This window comes from Leopardus geoffroyi, chromosome A2 (genome assembly GCF_018350155.1).
Source record: "Leopardus geoffroyi isolate Oge1 chromosome A2, O.geoffroyi_Oge1_pat1.0, whole genome shotgun sequence".
Lineage (NCBI taxonomy): Eukaryota > Metazoa > Chordata > Mammalia > Carnivora > Felidae > Leopardus > Leopardus geoffroyi.
In genome coordinates, this window is record NC_059331.1 from 163,627,521 (window position 1) to 163,650,121 (window position 22,601).

At 57.1% G+C, this 22,601-nt stretch overlaps 2 protein-coding genes across 11 annotated transcripts in view; one reads left to right on the forward strand and one right to left on the reverse strand.

Annotated features, from left to right (window-relative positions):
• The first annotated feature begins 5,176 nt into the window (after positions 1-5,176).
• On the forward strand, positions 5,177-12,970 carry CHPF2 (chondroitin polymerizing factor 2). Its single transcript, XM_045496204.1, has 6 exons — positions 5,177-7,069; positions 7,505-8,069; positions 8,659-8,841; positions 9,550-11,372; positions 11,732-11,881; positions 12,134-12,970. The coding sequence occupies exons 1-4, from the start codon at positions 6,783-6,785 to the stop codon at positions 10,855-10,857; spliced, it is 2,343 nt and encodes a 780-aa protein (XP_045352160.1). The 5' UTR covers positions 5,177-6,782; the 3' UTR covers positions 10,858-11,372; positions 11,732-11,881; positions 12,134-12,970.
• Positions 11,144-22,601, reverse strand: part of SMARCD3 (SWI/SNF related, matrix associated, actin dependent regulator of chromatin, subfamily d, member 3) — a 30,139-nt gene continuing 18,681 nt past the window's right edge. For 2 of the 10 annotated variants that reach the window (XM_045496213.1, XM_045496214.1), the window contains exons 3-14: positions 17,242-17,453; positions 15,464-15,506; positions 14,497-14,619; positions 14,254-14,376; positions 13,907-14,002; positions 13,630-13,731; positions 13,232-13,393; positions 12,435-12,532; positions 12,153-12,288; positions 11,753-11,875; positions 11,532-11,633; positions 11,144-11,331 (exon numbers count right to left, since the gene is read on the reverse strand). In XM_045496213.1, coding sequence (XP_045352169.1) covers positions 11,278-11,331; positions 11,532-11,633; positions 11,753-11,875; positions 12,153-12,288; positions 12,435-12,532; positions 13,232-13,393; positions 13,630-13,731; positions 13,907-14,002; positions 14,254-14,376; positions 14,497-14,619; positions 15,464-15,506; positions 17,242-17,453 — 1,374 coding nt within the window. In that variant the 3' untranslated portion in view covers positions 11,144-11,277. Of the gene's footprint in view, positions 11,332-11,531; positions 11,634-11,752; positions 11,876-12,152; positions 12,289-12,434; positions 12,533-13,231; positions 13,394-13,629; positions 13,732-13,906; positions 14,077-14,217; positions 14,377-14,496; positions 14,620-15,463; positions 15,507-17,241; positions 17,454-17,756; positions 18,093-20,266; positions 20,941-22,601 lie in introns of those variants that run through there. The other 8 variants (XM_045496208.1, XM_045496207.1, XM_045496206.1 and 5 more) reach the window with 7 other exon arrangements.

The following is a 22,601-nucleotide window of genomic DNA, read 5'->3' on the forward strand; positions in this document are numbered from 1 at the left end:
TGATAGTACTTACCTCATACAGTTGTTAGATTAGAGTTTAATTTTTGTTAATTGGCTAATTATTACTTAGCTGGAGTTCTGCTAGCTGAACTCTGCTACTAGTAGAATCCTTACTTAAGTATGCACTAGATATTTATTTAATATATGTAACAAATATTAAACACCTACTATGGGCGAGAACTTTGTTTTAGGTAAAGAATATAGACAATAGTTAACTGACTGCAAAGCCTTTCTTTATGGAGCAAAGAAATTATATATGGTTGTGGATCATATAAAATCACTCATCCAAGCACCTAGCCTCCTGGGAGCACTGTTGACCATATGCCTCCCTCTCCCAGCCTCATTAAAACACATGGTTACAAGCAGGTTACAGGTTACAGAGAACTAACATTTATTATGCTCTTACATCTATGCTATCCCATTTAATCTCCCCAATAAATTCTGAGGTGGGTATTATTACCATTTTGCAGATTAGAAATGAAAGCACAGAGCTGTTAATAAAACAACACTGCTGGTAGGAGACAGTACCAGGATTTAAGGCTGGAATCTTCTGGTCCCAGAAATTCAGCTTTGTAAAATGGCTTAGGCTGGCCAGAGAAAGACAAACTAGCTACTTCTCTGAAGCCACCTGCATAGCAACCAATCACATCCATGATTTCCCATTATCAACAGTTGCTGGGCAGAGTCTCCCCCGGCACAGCAAGAGTGGCTTAGAAAAATTATTGGCCACTTAGGAGGAGTTCTGCCATTCCCATGGAAGGGCTGGATCTCTTTCAGGGAACAGACCTGGGGATGGGTGGGGGGAAATTGGGAAAATGGGAGGGAGAGTCGGAGAGAGATGCGGGTAGAGAGGAGAAAAGAAGAACTGCCAAGTATGAAATATCACAGAAGGTCAGTGCTGGAAGCAAAAACATTTGGTCAGACTCTCTCTAAAATAGGAAGAAACAGGGGTACGTGCTGGCTCTGTTTATGGAATGTGCAACTCTTGATCTTGAGGTCATGAGTTCAAACTCCATATTGGGTGTAGAGCCTGCTTAAAAAAAAAAAAAATAAACTATGAAGAAACTGAGACCCAACGAAGGAAATATCTCCTCCAGAACTACCTAGAAACTTAGTAACTGAGAAGGGTCTGGAACTATGTTGTTCAATGTGTTAGACAGTAGCCACATGTAGCTATGGAGCACTTGAAATGTGACCAGTCCGAATTGAGATGTTCTATAAGTGTAAAATGATCATTAATTTCAAAGAGCGTGCATGGATACAAAGGAGGCAAGGATATGCAGTGGGGAAAAGACCGTCTCCAACAAATGGTGTTGGGAAAAGTGGAAAGCTACATAAAAAAAGGAGGGGAGGAGGAGGGGGAGGAGAAGGACCACTTTCTTAAACTATACACAAAAATAAACTCAAAATGGGTTAAAGACCTAAATGTAAGACCTGAAACCATAAAATTCCTAGAAGAAAACACAGGCAGTAATCTCTTTGACACTAGCCATAGAAACATTTCTCTAGATAGGTCTCTTTCAGCAAGAGAAACAAAAAGCAAAACTAAACAATTGAGACTATACCAAAAAAGAAAGATTCTGCACAGCAAAGGAAACCATAAACAAAACAAAAGACAACCCACCGAATGAGAGAAGATATTTGTAAATGATATATCCAATAAGGGGTTAGTATCCAAAATATATAAAGAACTTACAAAACTCAACACCAAAAAAAAACCCCAAATCCAATTTTGAAAATGGGCAGAAGACACGAGCAGATATTTTCGCAAAGAAAATGGCCAGCGGACACATGAAAAGATGCTTAACATCGCTAATCATCAGGGAAATTCAAATCAAAACCACAATGCGACATCACCTCCCATTTGTCAGAATGCCTAAAATCAAAAGGATAAAAAACAACAAATGTTGGTGAGGATGTGGAGAAAAAGGGATCCTCATGTACTGTTGATGGCAATGCAAACTGGTGCAGCCACTCTGGAAAACAGTATGGAGGTTCCTCAAAACATTAAAAATAGAATTACCATATGATTTAATAATTCCACTATTGGGTATTTACCTAAGGAAAATGAAAACCCTAATTTGAAAAGATACATGCACCTCTATGTTTACTGCAACATTATTTACAATAGCCAAGTTATGGAAGCAATGCCAAGTACCCATTGATAAATGGGTAAAGAAAATGTGATATGTAAACACACACACACACACACACACACACACACACACACACACCGTGGAATGTTACTCAGCCATAAAAAGAATGAAATCTTGGGGCGCCTGGGTGGTTCAGTCGGTTGAGCCTCCGACTTCGGCTCAGGTCATGATCTCACGGTTTGTGAGTGCGAGCCCCGCGTCGGGCTCTGTGCTGACAGCTCAGAGCCTGGAGCCTGCTTCTGATTCTGTGTCTCCCTCTCTCTGACCCTCCCCCATTTACGCTCTGTCTCTGTCTCAAAAATAAATAAACATTAAAAAAATTTTTAAAAAAGAATGAAATCTTGCCATTTGCAACAACATGGATGGAGCTAGAGGGTATAATGTTAACTGAAGCAAGTAAGTCAGAGAAAGACACAGCATAGCACATGATTTCACTCGTGTGGAATTTGAGAAACAAATGATCAAAGAAAAAAAAGAGACAAACAAAAAACAGACTCAACTACAGAGAACAAACTGATGGTATTCAGAGGGAAGAGGGGTGCAGGGGTAAGTGATATAGGTGATGGAGATTAAGAGTACACTTATAATGAGTACTGAGTAATGTATACAATTGTTAAATCACTATTTTGCACACCTGAGACTCATATAACAATAAATGTTAGTTATACTGGAATTAAAAATAAAACCAGAAAGATTGCATGTGAAAACAAATGTAAAATATCTCAATTTGTTATATTGATTACAGGTTGAAATAATATTTTGATCTATTTAATAATATATATTATTAAAATTAATGTCACTTCTTTTTGCTTTTTTAAAAAATGTGATTGCTAGAAAATTTAAAAATACATATACAGTTCACATTATATTTCTGTTGGACAACACTGGTCTGGAATCTGTATCTTCCAGCTTCAAGGTGAGCATCCCTACTCTGCTTCCCAGAGTCCATTCTAACAAATCATTCACTTACCACCTATTAAGTGCCAGTTGTTCAGGGGAGATCAAATTGCAGACTAATTGAGGAGAAAACTGAAAACAGTAAAGGATAACAAATGCTGGTAACTTCTATCTTATGTATTTCCTAGAATAGTGGTCCTTAACTCTACCAGCCCCAATGTTGCCTTTTAATAGCAAACTTTTTTTTTAAGTTTTTATTTATTTATGTTGAGAGGAAGGGAAAGAGAGAGTGTGTGTGTGGGAGGGACAGAGAGACAGGGGGAGAGAGAATCTCAAGCAGGCTGCTCACTGTCAGCACAGAGCCTGATGAGGGGTTTGAACCCATAAACAGAGATCATGACCTGAGCCGAAACCAAGAGTCCGACGCTACACTGACTGAGCTGCCCAGGTGCTACTATAGAGTCTTCACCATAACAGAAGAAAGAAAAGGAAATTCTTTCCAATAATTGTTATTTCAGTATGCTAGAAAACATAGTCATATATTTGTACCTGTACATAGGATCACCTTGAATGTGACAGTACAAATGCAGACAGAACACCATGAGTGATGTTACTGTGATATAGTTCTCCAAAACTGTAACTTTTTAAAAATATTTTTTAATGTTTTATTTATTTTTGAAAGAGAGAGAGAGAGAGAGAGAGAGAGAGAGTGTGGGTGGGGGAGGGGCAGAGAGAGGGAGACACAGAATCGGAAGCAGGCTCCAGGCTCTGAGCTGTCAGCACAGAGCCCAACGCGGAGCTCAAACTGACCAGCCTGGAGCTCAGGACCTGAGCTGAAGTCGAATGCTTAAGGAACTGAACCACCCAGGCGCCCCTCCAAAATAGTAACGCTTAGTAAATTCCTGAATGAAACAAAGTACTAGCTTCTATTTACGTGATAGTTACATTGCTTGAAAATTCAGCACGTTACAACCCTGCAAAATCACTTTGTTTCTATATATAAAACACAGGCTCAAGGATTAATTATAACTTTTTTTTTTTCACTTACATGAATCTTTAGAAGGACATTTGAAAGCTGTGTGGGACAGATGAGTCATGCATGACACTGTCCTACAACGTGCAGCATATCTAGCACTCTTTTTTTTTTAATTTTTAAAGTTTTTATTTACTTTTGAGAAAGAGAGTGAGCAGGGGAGGGGCAGAGAGAGAGGAAGACACAGAATCCGAAGCAGACTCCAAGCTCTGAGCTGTCAGCACAGAGCCCCATGTGGGGCTCGAACTCACGAGCCCTGAGATCATGACCTGAGCCCAAGTCGGAGACTCAACCAACTGAGCCACCCAGGTGCCCCTGGGATACCTAGCATTCTTGGCTCCCCAACCCTCCCCCCCCCCCTCCGCCAAACCATATGACAAGATTGTCCCCGTCCACCTGCAAATTGCCTATTAGGAATGTTCCATCCTGGTTGGGAACCCGCGGTGGGCCTTTGAAGGCCTTGCCTGCCCTCCGGCCTCCCCTGGCGCTGGCCTCCCCAGTTCTTCTCTACGGTACTAGCTTTCCTCTTTCGGCGCCTGTGCGCTCTGCTCTTTGCCCAGAAAACTCTCCACTTTTTGTCTGGGTAACACACTGACTCTTTGGATCTCAGCGTTCCCGAACTCCCAGTCTAATTTAATTCCTTTTGTCAGGCTTTTCCACTGGGCTCTACTTTCTGCAATGGTACCTGTGCCAGGTTGAGATTTCTACCGAAGCGCCTATTTTCCGTACGACAGTGTGTGTTTCATGCCTGTCTCCCTCAACTCTCAGCTCCCTGAGGGCAGGAACCACGCCCACCTCTCCACCGCTGGTTCACTCCGTACTTACAACGACGGCCTGCAACTTAGTAGGCAGACAACAAACATTTCTGTAATAACGGGGAGAAGTCGAGGAGGAGGCAGGGGCGCGCCCATGGAGGAGGAGGAGGGCATTTTTTCCCCCAAGGCAGGTAACAGTGGAGGTTGAAGACGTGGGGCACCTTCCAGGCCACTCGTATCGGCGTCTGTGGAACGCACGCTCGCTCATGGGGGTGGGTGCCTGGCCGGGCGGACACGTCACCCGCACCGCGGCTGCGCACTGCGAGGAGTGGGGCGGGGAGACCACCGAGACGGCGGAGGCGGAGCGAGCGACCGGATGCGGTCACCATAGAGACCGGGACTGACGGCGAGCGGAAGAGGAAGGCGCGGGCCGGGCTGTGAGGTGGCAGCGGCTGCAGCGGCGGAGCCGGCGCCTCGGTTGGGCACTGGGGTTTGTTCCCCCTTCCCCGCCCTTCCCCCTGCGGGGGCCACAGGGGCGCCGCTTCCGAGGACAGGAGCAGGTCCCACTCCCGCGCCTTCGTCCCTGCTCCCCCCAGGACGGTCCTGGCCGCGTGGACCACACCTGGGCCGCCTTTACCGGTCCGCCGCCTCCCCCCCGGCCCTGCTGCAGGGCCTCCCCCGGCGGGCCTCGGGGTGTGCCTGCTCTCCTTCGTCCGCTGGCTCAGGCAGGGCCTTTGCCCCGCCGACGGGCCTGATAACGGGGTCTTTGCCCTCCGGTCCCAGCCGCGAACCTGCATTGCCTCCGCCGGAACAAACCCAGCCGAGTCCCCCAGCCCCTCCTCGACAGTTCCGTGACGCAGCCGGTTTTATTTCTGTTTGGAGACTAACAGCTAAAAGTCGCTTTGGGCCTTCTTTCCAGGGCTGGAGTTGGTCTCTGATCGCTGAGAAGCAGATAGAGCAGGGGGTCTGGTCCTTGGCAGAGGTCACTTCCCAAGCCAGCCGAGCCTCCGTTTGCTTTTGCAGGGGCCGTGTGTTGTCTCTAGCTTCTCGTCTCCCCACTTTGGTTTGGCTTGGGGCCCTGGGGCCCTGGTAAAACCAGACACCGAATTGCTCTTACACAGCCAGAGTCACCGTCATTTGCTCGTCGTCTCTTCACAGAGGAAGGTGGGCAGCACCAGCCTCTCAGCAGCTGGGATTCAGAGAAGGATGCCCTGCAAAATGGCTCCATCAGCCATTGTGCTCCTCTGAGAGGCTCTCGGTGCTGATTCACCGTATCTGTCCACCTCACTTGGGTGGGCAGAACTGTGCACCATGCCAGTGGCTCCTGACCACTCCCAACTGGGAGGAGGGGTTACTCTAGCTGTGTGTTTCTGTAACACTCAGGAGTAGGGTAGGGAGAGGCCCTTAACCCTTCCCTTGGGCTCGCCTTCAATAGCTAGTCGGCACCCCCTTTGGTACATTGAGTGAGCAACGTGCCCCCAGCCAGGGGCCCTTTGACAAAGGCCTACCGACGCAGGCTCTTGGAGTTGGGGCTGTTATTTTGATGGAGCATGCCCTTGGCCCCAGCCCCTTCTTTACTCGCTTCTGCTGTCTCCACTTAGATCCAGTCTACAGATGCGTGTAGTCCTTCTTTCTGGGTCAGATTTGGCAGGATTGAGTTTTGTTTCCTCGTCATTCTGGAAGACAGACCATAAGCACATTAGTGGGTGAAATCGACTCTAATACTTACTGCCATTTAGACGAAGGGTTAAATCTGGCACCTTGAGGACTGAAGCCCAGGCATATGCTTCCTGGGGATGCTGGGCCTGGCAGCAGGCCTGGCAACCTTGCTGTGTCGTTGACCTCATTGACCCCAGGCTTCCTGGATAAAACCATAGGCCTACTACTGGCCCGACACCCATCAACCTACTGATTGATCCTTGAGGCGGTCCCCTCTGGGGCATGCACGTGGCAGGGCCTGCCACCATGCGCCTGAGTTCCCTGTTGGCTCTGCTGCGACCAGCGCTGCCCCTCATCCTTGGGCTGTCTCTGGGGTGCAGCCTGAGCCTCTTGCGGGTTTCCTGGATCCAGGGTGAGGGAGAAGATCCCTGTGTAGAGGCCGTGGGGGAACCAGGAGTGCCACATAATCCAGACTCCAGAACTGGACTCGACCAGAGTGATGAAGACTTCAAACCCCGGATTGTCCCTTACTACAGGGATCCCAACAAGCCCTACAAGAAGGTGCTCAGGTGAGAGCTATGTGTGTACGTAGCCCCCAGACCCCACTTGAGCGCTGCTCTAAGTCCTTGTCTCTGCCTTCGCTGGTTAATCACTGTTAGGCTCCCAGAGCAATTGTTTGCCTTATTACCCATCATGATTTGTTTCTATTTTTCCCTTCTCAGGTCTAAGAAGGTCTCACTCATTGGTGTTAAGTTAGTGTTGGATGTTTTTTAAACGGGGCAGGAATCACGTCTAGCCATCTAATCCATCCTTAGACCTGTCCCCAAATGAATTCCAGTGTCAGCGGACGCTCACTGTAGTAGCTCATTAATGTTAGTGAGGAGGTGTCTCTCTTCTCTTTTCTCAACCCCAACCCACTCATTTCTAGAGGGATGTGTATGCTGGGCAGACTGGGCTCCTAAAGGTGTAAGGAGTTGACCCCTGGCATGCTGGTCCCTCCGCAGGACTCGGTACATCCAGACGGAGCTGGGCTCTCGGGAGCGGTTGCTGGTGGCTGTCCTGACTTCCCGGGCCACCCTGTCCACTCTGGCTGTGGCCGTCAACCGCACGGTGGCCCACCACTTCCCTCGATTATTGTACTTCACGGGGCAGCGGGGGGCCCGGACTCCTGCGGGCATGCAGGTGGTATCTCACGGGGACGAACGGCCGGCCTGGCTCATGTCAGAGACCCTGCGCCACCTTCACACACACTTTGGGGCCGACTACGACTGGTTCTTCATCATGCAGGATGACACGTATGTCCAGGCCCCCCGCCTGGCAGCCCTTGCTGGCCACCTCAGCATCAACCAAGACCTGTACTTGGGCCGAGCGGAGGAGTTTATCGGCGCCGGCGAGCAGGCTCGGTACTGCCATGGGGGCTTTGGCTACCTGTTGTCACGGAGTCTCCTGCTCCGATTGCGGCCACACCTGGATGGCTGCCGAGGAGACATTCTCAGTGCCCGTCCCGATGAGTGGCTCGGCCGCTGCCTCATCGACTCTCTAGGCATCGGCTGTGTCTCGCAGCACCAGGTGACAGCCCTTTCGAGTCAGTCTTGGCCCCTGACAGTTGGTAGTGGCTGAGCGATTGGTCTCCGGGGTGGCTGTGGCTGGCTCCTTCCCAGCAGCACCTTGGGGTTTTGTCCTTCCTAGCCGCCGACCCTGGCTAGAACCCCGGGGCCGTCAAAAGTGGCATCTTGCCGGGGACCCTCCGAGCAAGGTAGAAAGGTGCCCCTGCTCGCCAGCTCCTCCCATCGCCACCACCCCCCCCCGCCCTTCGCCCCCTCCTCTGACACATGCACAGTCGTAAACGATCTGGGAATGTCCTAAAGATGGCCACTGTCACGGGGAGTACAGTAAACCAGAGTAGTGGGAGTCCTTGCTGGCTCATGCCTTTCGTTCCCTTGAAGCAGCGGGGTCCTTCTTTAATTGCCTAACATTCTTTTTTTCCCGAATCCAGTAGCAAGATTAAGGCCAAGTTTCAGGGAACACCGGAATGAGCTCCTGCTCTCCTCCGTCGTGATGGCGGTGGTAAAAAGCATGAATGCTGAGTTCGGTTAAGTGTGGTTGGGATGGGCAGCCCTCCGTGTGTGGCACTGATTGGTCTGATTGGTCCCTTTAGGGGCAGCAGTATCGTTCCTTTGAGCTGGCCAAAAATAGGGACCCTGAGAAGGAGGGGAGCTCGGCTTTCCTGAGTGCCTTCGCAGTGCACCCTGTCTCCGAGGGAACCCTCATGTACAGGCTCCACAAACGCTTCAGCGCTCTGGAGCTGGAGCGGGCGTACAGCGAAATAGAGCAACTGCAGGTGAGCCCGGGCCCACGGCTGGAGGTCAGGGGGGGCTTCAGGCGTCCGGGGTCACAGTGAGGGGGCAGCTGAGTGAGAGGGGAGGCGGGCGGGGTGGAAGCGTGAAACAACTCCAAGGAGAAGGGACCCTCGGGGACCCAGGTCACTCGTGAGATAAGCCCCTGGTTCGACTTGGATGTGGTTAAAATGTTTGCGGGCGAACTGTGAGGAGCAGGGCTCTGTATAGCACTTAGACACGATCACTTCGGCTTCTCTCCAGTCGTGCCTCTCCACCGGAGGAGCGGAAGCCCAGGAAGCCCTAAATCTCTAGCACTGTCCTTCAAAAGCCCAGGGGTAGATGTGGAAGAACCCTCCAGTTGATCGTGGGGAGTGGGGGGTGTCAGAGGTGGCATACAGGTGAAAGCCAAGGTTCCATTACGAAGAGGACGTACTCTGGGCCTGGAGAGAAAGGCTGCGAGCTTTAACCTCTGCAAAAGCACATTTCCCACCGCTTCCTTCTCACAGCAGCTGTGTAAGGTGCGTTATGATCCCTATGCTTTCTGCATTTCACAGACAAGGACGGAAAGAATGAGGAATTGAATGATTAGCCATGGGGGCACCTCACTAAGTGTGGACGGAGTCAGGACAGAGCTCCGAAGCCAGGACGCTGGAGCCTGGTCGGGTCCTGACAACCTAGAGGGCACTAACTGTGCATCCCTCCCACCCTAGGCTCAGATCCAGAACCTGACCGTGCTGACCCCCGAGGGCGAGGCAGGGCTGAGCTGGCCCATCGGGCTCCCGGCCCCTTTCACCCCACACTCTCGATTTGAGGTGCTGGGCTGGGACTACTTCACGGAGCAGCATACCTTCTCCTGCGCAGACGGGTCCCCCAAGTGCCCGCTGCAGGGGGCGAGCAGGGCGGACGTGGGTGACGCCGTGGAGACGGCCCTGGAGCAGCTGAATCGGCGCTATCAGCCCCGCCTGCGCTTCCAGAAGCAGCGGCTGCTCAACGGGTACCGGCGCTTCGACCCGGCGCGGGGCATGGAGTACACCCTGGACCTGCTGCTGGAGGCCGTGACGCAGCGTGGGCACCGGCGGGCCCTGGCCCGCAGGGTCAGCCTGCTGCGGCCCCTCAGCCGGGTGGAAATCCTGCCCATGCCCTACGTCACCGAGGCCACCCGCGTGCAGCTGGTGCTGCCACTCCCGGTGGCCGAAGCCGCCGCCGCCCTTGCTTTCCTCGAGGCCTTTGCAGCCAGCGTTCTGGAGCCGCGAGAGCACGCGCTGCTCACCCTGTTGCTGGTCTACGGACCTCGGGACGGTGGCCGGGGGGCCCCGGACCCATTTCTCGGGGTGAAGGCCGCGGCGGCCGAGTTAGAGCGACGGCACCCCGGGACGAGGCTGGCCTGGCTCGCCGTGCGCGCGGAGGCCCCTTCCCAGGTGCGGCTCATGGACGTGGTCTCTAAGAAGCACCCCGTGGACACGCTTTTCTTCCTCACCACCGTGTGGACCAGGCCGGGGCCCGAAGTCCTCAACCGCTGCCGCATGAATGCCATCTCCGGCTGGCAGGCCTTCTTCCCAGTGCATTTCCAGGAGTTCAACCCTGCCCTGGCACCACAGAGATCTCCCGCGGGGCCCCCGGGGGCTGGCCCCGACCCCCCGTCCCCTCCCGGTGCCGACCCTTCCCGGGGGGCTCCCGTAGGAGGCAGGTTTGACCGGCAGGCTTCCGCGGAGGGTTGCTTCTACAATGCCGACTACCTGGCGGCCCGAGCCCGCCTGGCCGGGGAGCTGGCAGGCCAGGAAGAGGAGGAAGCCCTGGAGGGGCTGGAGGTGATGGATGTTTTCCTCCGGTTCTCAGGGCTCCACCTCTTCCGGGCCGTGGAGCCAGGGCTGGTGCAGAAGTTCTCCCTACGAGACTGCAGCCCCCGGCTCAGCGAGGAGCTCTATCACCGCTGCCGCCTCAGCAACCTGGAGGGGCTGGGGGGCCGCGCCCAGCTCGCCATGGCTCTGTTCGAGCAGGAGCAGGCCAACAGCACCTAGCGCGCCCCGGGCCCGGCCCCTCCGTGGAGTTCCCCTCTCTGCCGCAGCCCCGGGAAGGGCAAGGCAAGATGGACGGACAGATGGAGAGCCTGTTGCTGTATTTTTTTTTTTTTTTTTTAATAAGAAAACGTTATTAAAAGTGTCTTCTGCCAAACTGTTTTTAGGTCTAGGGGAAATGGAGTCAGGAGGAGAATCTGAGGGAGGGGGTAGGGAGGCTTCCCAGAGGGACCCGCCGCCTTCCCCCTTGTCCTTCCTCCCCGGTTGCCAATGACACACGAGGCTGCTCTCAGATGCATGAGCTTTAATCATTCCCCTGCCTCACCCGGAAGGCGTCAGAGGGGCGATGGCAGAGCCCGGGGGCGGGGCAGGCCCGGCCCAGAGGCCCTCTGCGGTGCTCCTGGTGCTCCTCCGCAGGGGCTCCTAGGTGGTGCGCACGACCAGCGACTGCTCCAGCTCCTGCCGGCGCTGCTGGATCTTTAGAGAAATAAGAGTACTGGCAGGTTACGCTGTTGCTGGTGAGTGACAGGACAGTCCCGGCCACCCAGCCACCCTGGAAGAGCCTCTGGGAGCAGGGAGGGCTCCTCTGTGGTGAGGGGGTTGGTAGAAGTGGCTGAGAAGCGGGACTTCTCTTGCAGTGAGAGGGGGAGGCTTGAGGGACACGGGCCCCTCCCCACCTTGCAGTAGAAATAGCGGCTGACGGCTTCCTGGGACCAGGGCTGGTGGTAAAACTCAGCCCGGCGCTCCTCCTCAGGGTTGCCTGCCACGTCCGTCATCACCTGGGAGGAAGCGAGGGGGTCAGCCCTGAGCCCGGACCCCCTCTGGCCCGCGTGTGACAACATTTATTGTCTTCCCAATATGCTTGTCTTCCATCCAGTGCTCCCTGAGTCCCCTTCACCTTGAGGTCCCGGCTCTGGGAGCGGAGCAGGTCTTGGATGTAGCCTTTGGGGTCTCTGGAGAAGCTTAGCATGAAGTCCCTCTGGATCTTGAGCTGGTTTATGGACTCAATCGTCTCATGGATCTGCAGGTAGAAAGACAGACGCTTTCACCTGGCCATGGGGATGTGGGGGAGGCGGGAAAGGGGGGGGATTTGCTGCGTCCCTTTGAAGGACAGTCCCTCAGGTCCCTGACGCCTCTGCAGCCCCAGAGGATGGGAGATGGGCAGAGCTCGGAGTAGCGAGGGGAGGGCCACGTGCCCCCCCCCCCCCATCTCTCCGTGGGCCTATGCTCTCGTCTGTTGTCTGTATTTTGTCATTTCCGGGTTAATGTCCCACTCCAGCTCTGGGCTCGGGCCCCACCTTACTGTCCAGAGCACTGATCTCCTGCTGGTTGGCCGTGGACAGAAGGAAGCTGCTCATCTGTCCCTTCAGGGGCTCCTCCACCTCCACATCAATGTCATAGCACGCCGTCTTCTTCTGGTCCGACGGGTCCACGCTGCCAGGGAAGTCCAGGCCTTGGTGTCCGTGCTGCTGCCACAGAGGCCAGGGGCCCCAGGGGCAGACTGGTGGGGGGTGGGGGTGGGGAGAGGGAGGGCAGAACGGCAATGACTCCCTGGGCTGAGGAGCAAGCTGGGGCCTCACCTGATGACGTGGTTGATGACAATTGGGTCAGGGGGCAACAGCAGAGCTGTGAGGCGCTGGGGAATCTCAGAAAACTTCAGCCGGGGGCAATCAAATATCTGAAGTAGGAGAGAGAGGGGGAGAGAGAGAGAGAGACACCACTCTCGTCCACTTGAAAAGAGCAGAACTACAGTCCTAGAGCCTTCCATTCTGGGAAGGCGACGCCATGAGCCAGTCTAACTCCTCTCCTGGGGCCGGGACTAAGGTGTCTGGGGGTGGAGTGCGGACACAGAGGTAGGTGGGGGCCGTGCAGTGGTTGGAAGCATGGGCCCTGGGCCGGGGGCCGTGGTGCAAATCCTGCCTCTTCCCATTAACAGTGCAACCTTGAGCCCATCCCCTAAATTCGGGGGCCTCGGTGTCTTCATCTCTAAAGTGGGTATGGTCATGGTACCTGTCTGCCAGGGCGGCTGTGAGGACCAAACGTGATTCACGTTAAGTGCCCGCGAGCATGCCTGGCACATGGCGAGTGCTCAATAAACACCAACTGTTAACTTTGCTCCTCGAGTTTATCTGCTGTGTTTATTCAAAAAGTATTATTAACAATAACCTCTACTTTGGTAGAGCCTGGATCCGGCACTAGAGCCCAGGGCCCCTAACTCCAAGTGCCAAGACTATCATGTTCCCCAAACTGTTGGCCTCTTAACGTTCCTGGCTTGGTTAAATCTAGAAGTGTGTGCGGGCGTTGCCTTAGTAGAGGCACTTCCCCTACTGGTGCCTCTGCCTGCTCCCCACACCCCTGCGGTCAGGAGAGAGGGTACCTGCTGGAAATATTTGTCCCCATTGATGTATTCCTTGTCATGTGAGTCCTGCAGCCTGTTGGTTTTCACATACTGCCACAGGGCCTGCACGATGGCGGAGCGGCTCTGTGTGTGCAACCCCAGCAGCCGGGCCAAGCGGGGATCCAGTTTGAATTGGGGAGGCTGAGAAAAGATGGCCATGAAAATTAAATGAGAGAGAGGGAGTGGAAAGAGCTCAAGGCCAGGCAGCCTGGGGCCGGCGGGGACGTGGTGATTGGGCCCGAGGAAGGATGTTTCTAGAGAAGGTGAGGCAAGGAAGAGAATGGGGTCTCCCAGGGAACGCTCCGAAGACAAAGGGCGTGGGGGGCCCGAGGGCCTCATGGCCGGGGGGGGGGGGTGGTGGTGGTGGGGGCACAGACCTGGTAGTCCAGCATGAGAAGCAGCGTGCATCGTACGCTCAGGTCCCCCGGCCTCTTCACCTGGAAGCCGTCCGTCTCCTGGGTCGTGGGTGTGCGGTGCCACTGCCCGGGGCGGAGGGGGGGGGGGAGCGGGGGAGAGCTGGGTCACCTCTCAGGCCCATCTGGGCTAGGGGGGCCAGGGGCTCCAGGGTGGTCCCTGGCCCACATCTGTGCGGCCGGTGAGACCGTTGTCTGTGGAAAGGTGGCAGTTCCAGGGCAAAAGAGGTCTGGGTCTTACCTCAACTAGGTGGTTGTCAGGGCCATAAAGGTCTTTGTCCAGCTCAATGACCAAACTCTTGAAGAAGGAAGAGAACTTCCGCTTCTGCTTGCTGGGCTGTGGGAGAGGAACAGGGACCGTGGGGGCAGGACAGGGACTGTGGGGGCAGGATGCGTTGGGAGCGGGTGGGGCTGGTCGGGTAGGGCGGCCTGGTTAGAAGCAGACCTCTGCCCTCAGAATGGCTCTTTAGGCCACCCACCCCTGGCCAGGGCTGACTCCCTAACCCATAGTGCCCACAGCTCGTTCTGTCCTCAGCTCGGCCCCATACCCACCCCAGGACACCTGGAGAGACCTGGGCCAGGACGTACGTCATCCAGGAGCTTCCCCTCCACCCGCAGCTCCCAGGAGGCGATGCTGCCATCGGAATCTTCAGCATCGGGCTTCGCAGGGTTAAACGTATTGGAGATATAAAGACGCAGCTTCCGCTTTTGCTGTAGAAATAAAGAGTGTAGTACAGAGCAAACGCCGCGCGTTCCCACTCCCGGGGCAGTCCCGCTCTCCGTTCTTACAACAGGGCCTGAAGCCCTCTTCCTGCCCCCAAATCAAGACACCTTCATCGGCCTCTTCAGAGCCTCTTGGATGTCCACCCGCTTCCGCATGATGGTTTGATCTAGTTTCCTCTCAAATGCCAGGAGGTCCATATAAGCCTGGGACTCGGGGACCAGCTCCCGGATCTGGAAGAGAAGGAGCGAGGGGCTCAGCCAAGCTTGGAGGCTGACCGTGCTTGTCACGCGGGCCCAGGGTACGAAGAGCAAAGAGCGTCGAGGAGAGCTGGCCAGGCTCAGGGCACAGAACTTTGAGAGTGCAAACGGGGACTTCTCCCCGGGACTGCACATCCAGCAGAAAGGACCTGGACATCTGAGCATAAAAAACGGCTTCTCCCTCTAGAGAGGTCCCTGCATTTCTTCACTAAGGGAGGCCAGAGCGGCCACGGAGCCCAGCCACTAGGGCCTCACCTCCTCATCCCTTCCCGTGTCACATGGCCTCTGGGCCTTCCTTGGGTGTCTGCAAAGTGGCTAGGACCCTGGGGTCCTTGGGACAGAGGACGTGGCTGCTTGCCTCTGCCCTGGTGCCTCGCCTTGTCACTCCACCTGGCGTCTCAACCATAACCCCCCACACCTAGCTTGGCTTGGGTTCACTTCTGATGCTTCCGCTCCCTCCACTCCTCTGCCAGCCTTTGGTCCCCTAGCTCTTGTGCCCTCTTTGTCCCACACCTTTATGTCCGCGGACCCGCTGGAATTCAGTCCACTGCGCCCCGGGGCCCAGGACGCTGCCCCCCACCCTCCCCCCATGGCTCCGCCCCTTCCCTCCGCCCCACCCCCTCCCTCTGGCCAGGGAGCCCCACTTCTTAATGAGCTTTTTAAACAAACAGTGGAAGTGACTGGGCCGCTGCAGCTCTGCTCCTGAGGGGGGAGGGGAAGCAGCCCAGGGTGGGGAGGGGGGCGGTGGGGGGAGAGGAGGCAGAGCGGCAAAGGGCAGGGGGGGGGGGGGCTGGGGGCTGCTGTGAAAGGCACTCACCCTTTGAGGGAGGATTTTGTCAGCCATCTTCCTCCTCTTGGCACTGTACATTTTTTAAAGAAAAAACCAGGTTACCATGGCGACAGATCTGGGAGTAACGAGGCCACCTGCTAAATTATCCCGACATCTCCACCCGCCTAGCTGGGGTTCCCACAGCCCGCTTGTCCGCCCGCCCAAGGGGCGACGGCAGTGGGTCTGGCATGGCGCTATGTCCTCTTGCGGGGAGCAGACGCGGTCCCGTCCCTTCTCTAGCCTGGGAGCCCCTTTCCACCCCACCACACCCGCAGGCCAGAGAAATTTAGACTTAGGAGGGGTGGGGGTGGGGAGCTGCAAAAGTGTTTGAGAAAAGCTAGAGAGGGGGAGGACAGAGGAGAGGGAGGAGGGATTCTGAGGACTTTCCCTTTCTGTGAAGCAGGGGTGCACAGTCCAAGGTGGCCTGAGCTCGGAGGGAGGGGACCCCCGACACGCTCCCGCATCCCTGAAACAGGAGGTGAAGGCTGAGCTGGGGGGGGGGGGGACTTGTACCCCTGGCACCCTGGGCTTGGAAGGGGCTTGACGGGCAGGGAGTGCTCATGCCCTTGGATCACCTGCCAACAGGCTCCAGAAACAGCCCCATAGGGATCCGGAGAGAGAGAGTGCTCTCTTGTGGGGGCACGACTGCGGGCTGAACCTGGGGTGGCAGCGGGGACACGGACTCTTCCTGACCCGCTAGCTGCTTCTGATTCCCAAGAGCACCCCAGGAAATCCTTGGCGAGTTGAGATTAGAACTCAGCCCGGAGGACGGCTCCGTACCGCCCTTGCGTGGTGTTCATCACTGCCTCCTCCTGTCCAAAAACCTCTCCTAAGGCCAGGTAAGCACCTTTCACAAAAGGTCTGATTTGTTTTGAAGAAACGGTCTACGTGAAATTCTCCGTTCATACAAGACAAACCAGGAACGCGCGTACTGTGTAAGAGCGTGATTCACGTTGCAAAAGAATTCATCATGGGATTCCTATAAATGGCGAATTTTCCTTGATGTGTAAAAAATATTTAATAACGAGGTAAGATCCGTATTACTCCTTTTATAGGACTCCATCTGGTGTGCAAAGGGAAGCATGTGTGTTTGGTTAAATAGTGAAACCCAGAGGGGCATCTCTCTTGCCAGACACCAGCAGGGGCTTTTGGGGTGACACCAGCTGGCTCAGACGGGGAAAGGGGCTGGCCCCTGGCGATGAAGGGGTAGACCTGGTCCAGACGACGGATCGGATCGGGGCAGCTCTTTAGCCTCTGAGGCCCTAAGAATCACCTGAGAGCAGGATTGTGGGAAGACCACCCACCCACAGGACAAATCCCCAGGCTCCACCCCCCTGGCCAGAGAGTCGCATTCAGGATACCTGGAGTGGGGCTTGTTAAACAGTCCAGCCAGGGGACCGAGGAAGGTGCCCTGGACAGCCACACTTGGAGGAACACAGTCCCTGAAGCTCAGCCCTCAGTCCTGCCGCCAGCCCCACCCCCACCCCGGAGACAGAAGCATCTCCCAGAACCTGGGGACGAGGGGTGGAGAGAGGGACCGAGCAGGTGACACGGCGGAGGGCGCGACGGCCGCGGCCTCCGCGCCTGCGGTGGGCACACAAAGGAACCAGACCAGTGCCCCCTCAGCCCACCTCCCCAGAGGGCATCCCACCGAGGACGGCCCGTCCCTCGCTGCCCGTTCTTCCTCGCTCCTTCCAGTCTCGCGCCTCGCCCACCCCGTCCCTGGGGTCCCGTGGCCCGCCCCCTCCGCGCTGGGCCCCACTCACCTGCGGCTCCGCGCGGGGGCGGTGGGCACCGGCTGGCCCTGGCTCTGGGCCTGGCTCTGGCCGGGCGGGGGCGCTGCTCGCTTGCGGGCGGGCTCCATGCCCGCGGGGGCCAGGCCGGGTCGCACGGCGGGGCTGCCCATGTACGGGGAGCCCGGGGGGCCCATGGGCGCCCCCTGGTGGGGCATCCGGGCTCCAGACGGCATCCCGGGGCGCTGGGGGTGGGGTGGGGACGGAGGTGAAGCAGAAACGGGCGCCCGCCGCTCGGACCAGGGCCCCGGTTCCAGGCGCGGTGAGCCGCGTCTCTCCCACCCCGAGCCCCCCGGCCGGTGACCCTGATGCCGCCAGCGTGAGCGAGGGGTGGGAGGGGCAGGGGCGCCGCCACCGCGCGGCTCGGCGGAGGGGGCTTTGCGTCTCGCTGCAGGAAGCTAACTGAAGCCAGGCAACGGCACCGGGCATCGCCAGCCTCGGATTTGCGGAAGGTGCCGCGAAAATGAATATTAATGGCGCCTCTCAACCTTTTCAGCGGATGTTCACATCCACGCGCTCCTCTGCAAGACAGACTGAGGGGGGTCCTTCCATCCCCACTTGACGGATGAGGCAACCGTGGCTCAAGGAGAAAAGCGACCTCGCCAAGGTCACGCAGCTCCTCCCGGCAAAGGCGGCGCTGAACTGCCGTTTCCCCGCGGGGGGCCGGGGCGGCTCGCTCTCCGCACCCTCGTCTGGGTTCGAGGCCCGGCTCCCTGCTGGGACCTCTGGCCCCCCTTTCCACTCTGCTTCTCCGTCCACCCCCCTGGGCTGTCCTGCCTCGCACTCGCCCTCCCCATCGAAGCCAGCTCTTCTCTCTGGGCCCCTGCTTTGGGCCCCTCAGCCCCAACCCACACCCCCTTTGGCTGGTTCCAAGCCTCCACACCCAGGGGCTTGGAAGGCTTAGCCACCCCCACCCCCCCCACCCCCACCCCCCATAATTTGCTCCCAAGGTGAAGGCTAGAGGCCACCGGAGGCAGTGAGGTCACACCCTGCCAGGATTCTAGGAGAGGACAGGAGGCAGCTGGGCTGGAGGTGGGCTGCCCAGAGGGCTTGGATAGCTCAAAGGCACTGGCATTTCCTCTTACACCCATCTCCCCCTTCCTGTCCGCCTGGATTACCAGAGGTGTTGCCATCCTCTAGAACTCCTCTGCTTCTCCCCCTACCCCAGTGAGGTAGGAAGGAGTCAGGGCTCCAAGGAAGCCCTGACGGAGAGCAAGATGAGGCAGGTGTATTCCCCCGCCACCTCAGATGGGATGTAGATGAGATCCAAGTTCATTAGGTGAAGTGTTTTACAGACCATTTACTTGCCACGCACTTTGCCCCCTGGAGTGCAGATGCCCCCCCCCCCCCCCCCCCCCGCCTCCAGGCACAAGGAGGAGCCCTAGCCCTGAGCTGCGTGAATTCCTTCTAACTGCCAACTCTCCCTTCTGTCCCTCCTGCCCTGCGCCGTGCCCTGCTCCGTGTCTAACCCTAACCCCCGGCCAGCCAGCTGTCCCTGTCCCTCTCTCCCACAGTGAAAACTGTCTGTCCATGTGTCTGCCTCCCCCACCCCACCTGACCCTGTCACTCACGTCTCCAGAGTGGGTGGCCCAGAATGGAGCCTAGGCCCAGCCCCGCCAGCATAGATAGACTACAGGGAGTGGAGCGGAGGGACTCAGCCACCCAAGAACTGAAGCTCTAAGTTGGCCAAATAAAAAAATCCACATGTATATCCCCACTCTCTCCTGGATGGGCCTTTTTTAAAGGGACTCCCCCAAGCAGCAAGACTAGACTGGCACTCAGCTGAGAGACACAGGCCCCCCTGGGAAGTTGCCCCAGGGATCTCTGGGGCTGGAGGACAGGCGGCCCCAGCGAAACCCCCTTCACCCAATCAGCTGCTCTCCCATTCTTCAAGGCCAGCGATACTTGCTGATCTGCTGAAGAGGCCCTTAGAGGGAAACTTCCAGAGCCCCCAGAGGGCTGCACTAGCTGCCAGGGCCACCCAACAAAGGGCCAAGACCCTAGGGACTCTGGCCTTCCTCCCCGAGAACGTGCCTCCTTTCGGGTCACAACCAAATTTGGCCACAGGCAACCTGACTGACTCCTCTGTACCCAACTCCAACCCAACCCCGGTAGCCATCCCAAGTCTTACAGCCCCTGCCTCTCCCATTCCACCGCCCTCCACATGGCTCGCAGCCTGGCTCCTGCTGCCTCAGCCTGAGGTCCCACCCCTCAGGTCACCCTGGGCTCCCTGAGGTTCCCTGTGTGCCTTCCAAGTCGGCTGGTGGCAGGACCGTGCTGGCCCGCCCCTTTGGTCTCTAGGCCTCACATCCCTGACTCCAGCCCTTCCTTCACACCTTTGAGGCATTAAGGACGTGAGCTTCTGGTGGCTGAGTCTGCCAAGGGGGTCCTCAGACCCCTTAACTTGGGGTCTGTCCCTAGAGAGGGTCTCTCTTTGACCCCCGTGGGCAGAGGCCACCAGCAAAGCCCCAGAGCCCTCCTGCCAGGATGCAGAGGCTGTTCAGCTAGAGAGCTTCCCGCTCACGGTGCCTCCAGGGTCACCTGCTCCTTGCTCTCGGAGACACAGAGAGACACTGTCCCAACGGATGGGCAGACAACCCAGCCTACCCGATGCCATGTCCCCCACCCCCACCGCGCGGGGGAGGGCAGGGGGACACCTGGGCCCACCAGGCAGAGAACAGAAGACAACACGTCTGGTACGGAGGGGACCCCCCCCCACTTGGGGGGGGGGACAGTCCCCAAGTCCCACCCCCAGCCCCTGACAAGGACCCATGCAAACGCCTCCCGTCCCCGCCCGGGCACCCATCCCCGGCCCGCCGCCTGACGACGTGTTCGAGTGCCAGGGCGCCGGCACAGTCCCGGGGCTGGGCCGCGGGGCCGCGGCGCCCCTGCCGGAGGGGTGGGAGAGCGGGAGCCCCCTCCCGGCCCCTCCCGATCATCCCTCCATTCAGCCCGAGCCAGCTCGCTCACCCTCCCCCGCTAACTTTCCCCCACTCACCACCCCATGGACCAGAAACTCAAAAAGTTTGCTTTTCGTGGCTTTGCGCGCCCCTCCGGCAACTTCGTCCGCGGCCATCGGGGTGGGCTCAGCGGCTCCTCTCACTCTCTCTCTCTCTTCCTCTTTCTTTCCCTTTTCTGCCTTTTTTTTTCCTCCAACTCTCCCCTCTGAGTCCTGCTGGGCTCTCTCACACTTCTACTCGAGCGGAGTGGGGAGGGGGCCCCTTCAGGGCTGCCCTGACGGCCCACGGCCCACGCCGCCGCCGCCCGCCCGCCGCCGCCGCCGCCGCCGCCGCCGCGGCTGCCGCATTCCTGCACTGATAAGACAGAAATAGTCCGGCGGCCCGGGGTCTGCCTGTTGACTCGGCGGGGACAGAAACGCCTGCCTTTCCAACCCTCGCTGTCCAAACAGCGCAGATAAGCGGCGAGGCCCGCCGGCGAGCCCGGCTCGCGGGCGCTGGGCAGCGGCACTGCAGCCCGAGGCCGCCCGAGGGCCCGCGGGGAGGCGGCGCGGGGAGGGGACGCGAGGGGAGGTGGCGGGGGGCTCGCCGGCCACCCGGGCTCTCGCCACAAATAGTTTCTCGGTTAGGGAATTCGCCGGCACGGCCAGGCAGGGAACAGTCAGTTCCAACTTTCCCCCAAGTGGCTCCTGATGCATTTCTGAGGCCCTTTCCCCAGAGACCTGGCAGGCCAAGTAGGGAAACATTCGCTGGAAGGAATCCGGGGGGGGGGGGGGGGGAGAGCCCGGAGCCCGGAGGAGGCCTTCCTCCTGCACCAGGCCGTCAGTGGTGGGTGTGCCCGGGGAGGCGGTGTCCCCTCGCGTCCACAGATGTGTGCGCCCTTGTCTCGCCCGCTGTGTGTGTGTGTGTCTGCACCCTTGTGTGGGCACGGCTCGGTGGCTGTGGGTGTGATTGTTTACGTGCGTGCACAGACAAACGCCTTCTCTGTGTGCCTCCCTCCACGGGAGCCTCTGGTGCGTGTGCGCGCTTGTGGGTGCGTGTGTGGCAGGACATGGCCTGTGCCTTCCAGCTCCGTGTGAGTCTATTTCTGGGGATGTGAGTCTTTGTTCGTCTCTATGTGAGAAAGCGAGGGCAATGGGGGAAGGATTTCGGAAAAGGGAGGTGGATGGGACTCATGAGAACAGGAAGAGAGAATGAGAGGGGAGGCTAGGAGCTGGGGTGGGTGCTTGGGTGGATGGGCAGAGAGAACGAGGCAAGGTGGGCCTCGTGGCTTTGGAATGGGGCATGAGGTGGGGGTAGGGGACCCAGAGGCGCTGGGGCTACTGGGTATGGTAGGGCCAGCCTCCAGGCCCCAAAGAAAGCCCGGGGAGTGTGGGATTCTGAGGGAGCCCTAGAAGAGGCAGTGTGGAGGGAGCTGGCAGTCCCTGGGGCGAAGGAGGGACAGGAAACAGGAGGGACAAATCCTGAGCTCACCAGGCTGGGAACCACAGCACCACCCTTGCCCCCAAAGGCCACGCCCCTCTCTCCTCCTTCTGGAGAAAGAGCCCAAGGGCTTTGGGACGACAGTGGGTCAAGTTTCTGTGCCTCTAGGGGCTGCACTGCCAGAAGCCAGGTGAGGGCAGGGAAATGCGGGGGGGGGGAATTTGTGGGACAACTTATTTGAAGTTACACCCTAAAGACCCAGAATTACACTCCGGGATCCTCAACCCCTTCAAAATGCCTTCAGAGGTCAGACGAAGAACCAAGGGAGTGTTCTGCCCGGAGAGCCCTTTTGCCTGCAGCCTGATTTCCTACGACCCTGGATGTGCTCCTGCCTGTCACTGTCCCCTCAGGTGCCCACTGTCAATCTCCTGAAAGGCCAGAGTGGTCCAGGATAACCTTCCTTGACTGCTGGCTTAACAAGGGACCTAGATATCCCCTTCCTACCAAATCTCTACCCAGCTTCCCCCATAGACTCACCAGTCTGTCCACTAACGTCCAAAACCCCTCGCTCGTTCCCATTTCTAAGCCTCTGCTCCCACACTGTTCTTTTGCCCAGAATCCCTCTACTGCTCCTCTGCCTGTCCAGATCACATTCATCCTTTAAAGCTGAGCATGGGCCCCACCTCCTCCAGGAAGCCTTCCCTAGTTCCACTCCTGCGCACCAACCTTTCTCTTCTTTGAATGCCCATTGCCATCGATGCTATGCTGTGAATTGGCACTTGCCTGACCAGCGTCTGAGACGGTAGGTTTGGCTTCCCAAATGTGGTCCCCTGACATCAGGATCCGGTCTTTACGTCCTGCTACCTTCCCCTATGCCTGGACACAGGGGCTCGCCATCAAATGCCTGCTAACTCTTGCAACCACCCGAAGCCCAGTGGGCCAGTGAACGGAGCT